This window comes from Condylura cristata, unplaced genomic scaffold (assembly GCF_000260355.1).
Source record: "Condylura cristata isolate star-nosed mole 26May11 unplaced genomic scaffold, ConCri1.0 scaffold00013, whole genome shotgun sequence".
Taxonomy (NCBI): domain Eukaryota; kingdom Metazoa; phylum Chordata; class Mammalia; order Eulipotyphla; family Talpidae; genus Condylura; species Condylura cristata.
The window spans coordinates 624,238-625,009 of NW_004567114.1; the positions used below are offsets into that span (position 1 = coordinate 624,238).

Here is a 772-nt window from a genome sequence, read left to right on the forward strand (position 1 = left end):
CGCCAGCCCCGCCGGGCTCCTCGCAGCAGATTCAACAGAGGATCTCCGTGCCGCCGAGCCCCCCGTGCCCGCCCGCAGCGCTGCCCCCATTTCCAGCTGGGGACGGCAAGCCCGAGCTCCCGCTGACCGTGGCCATTAGGCCCTTCCTGGCTGATAAGGGGTCAAGGCCACAGTCCCCCCGGAAAGGCCCCCAGACGGTGAACTCCAGTTCCATCTACTCCATGTACCTCCAGCAAGCCGCGCCGCCCAAGAGCTACCAGGCAGCGGCGCACAGCGCCTCCAGCAAGCCAGTCAAGGCAGGTAGGCGGCTGGGCGGGCGCGCGAAGCCGAGGGGCGCCAGCTGCACCGGCAGGCCACCGCGTCGGGCCCTCGCGCCCTCAGGACCAGCGGGTGGGCACCCCTGCAGCCCACCCTGGGCGGGGCCGGGGTTCCTCTCTCTGCCTCTGGGGTGACACCGAGCGGGAGCCATGGGGCCCCGGGTGCAGCAGCTGGGGTGAGAGTGGAGCCGGGTTCCCCACAACCCTCCGGGTGGGCTCTGGGCTGACCGCTGACCCTGCTGCCCAGCTGCGGGTCAGGGGTCCCCAGGGCCAGCCAGGGCGCTCTGCTGCGGCAGGCGGGGCTACGGCCGCACAGGGCCCTGCAGGACCCGTCTGGTTCAGGCACCACACAGTGACGCCACGCGCGTCCGCGGCCAGCAGCGGGCCGGTTTGGGGCTGGAGAGGGCAGGTCACCCGCGGGGTGCTCCTCACCCGCGGGGCCCCTGGGGCACCCC

General features: G+C 73.3%; 1 protein-coding gene across 1 annotated transcript in view; it reads left to right on the forward strand.

Moving 5' to 3' along the window:
* Positions 1 to 772, forward strand: part of PPP1R13B (protein phosphatase 1, regulatory subunit 13B) — a 32,192-nt gene that overhangs the window by 28,934 nt on the left and 2,486 nt on the right. The window contains exon 9 of the mRNA XM_012724362.1: positions 7 to 448. Within this exon, the coding sequence (XP_012579816.1) occupies positions 7 to 448 (442 nt within the window). The remainder of the gene's footprint in view (positions 1 to 6; positions 449 to 772) is intronic.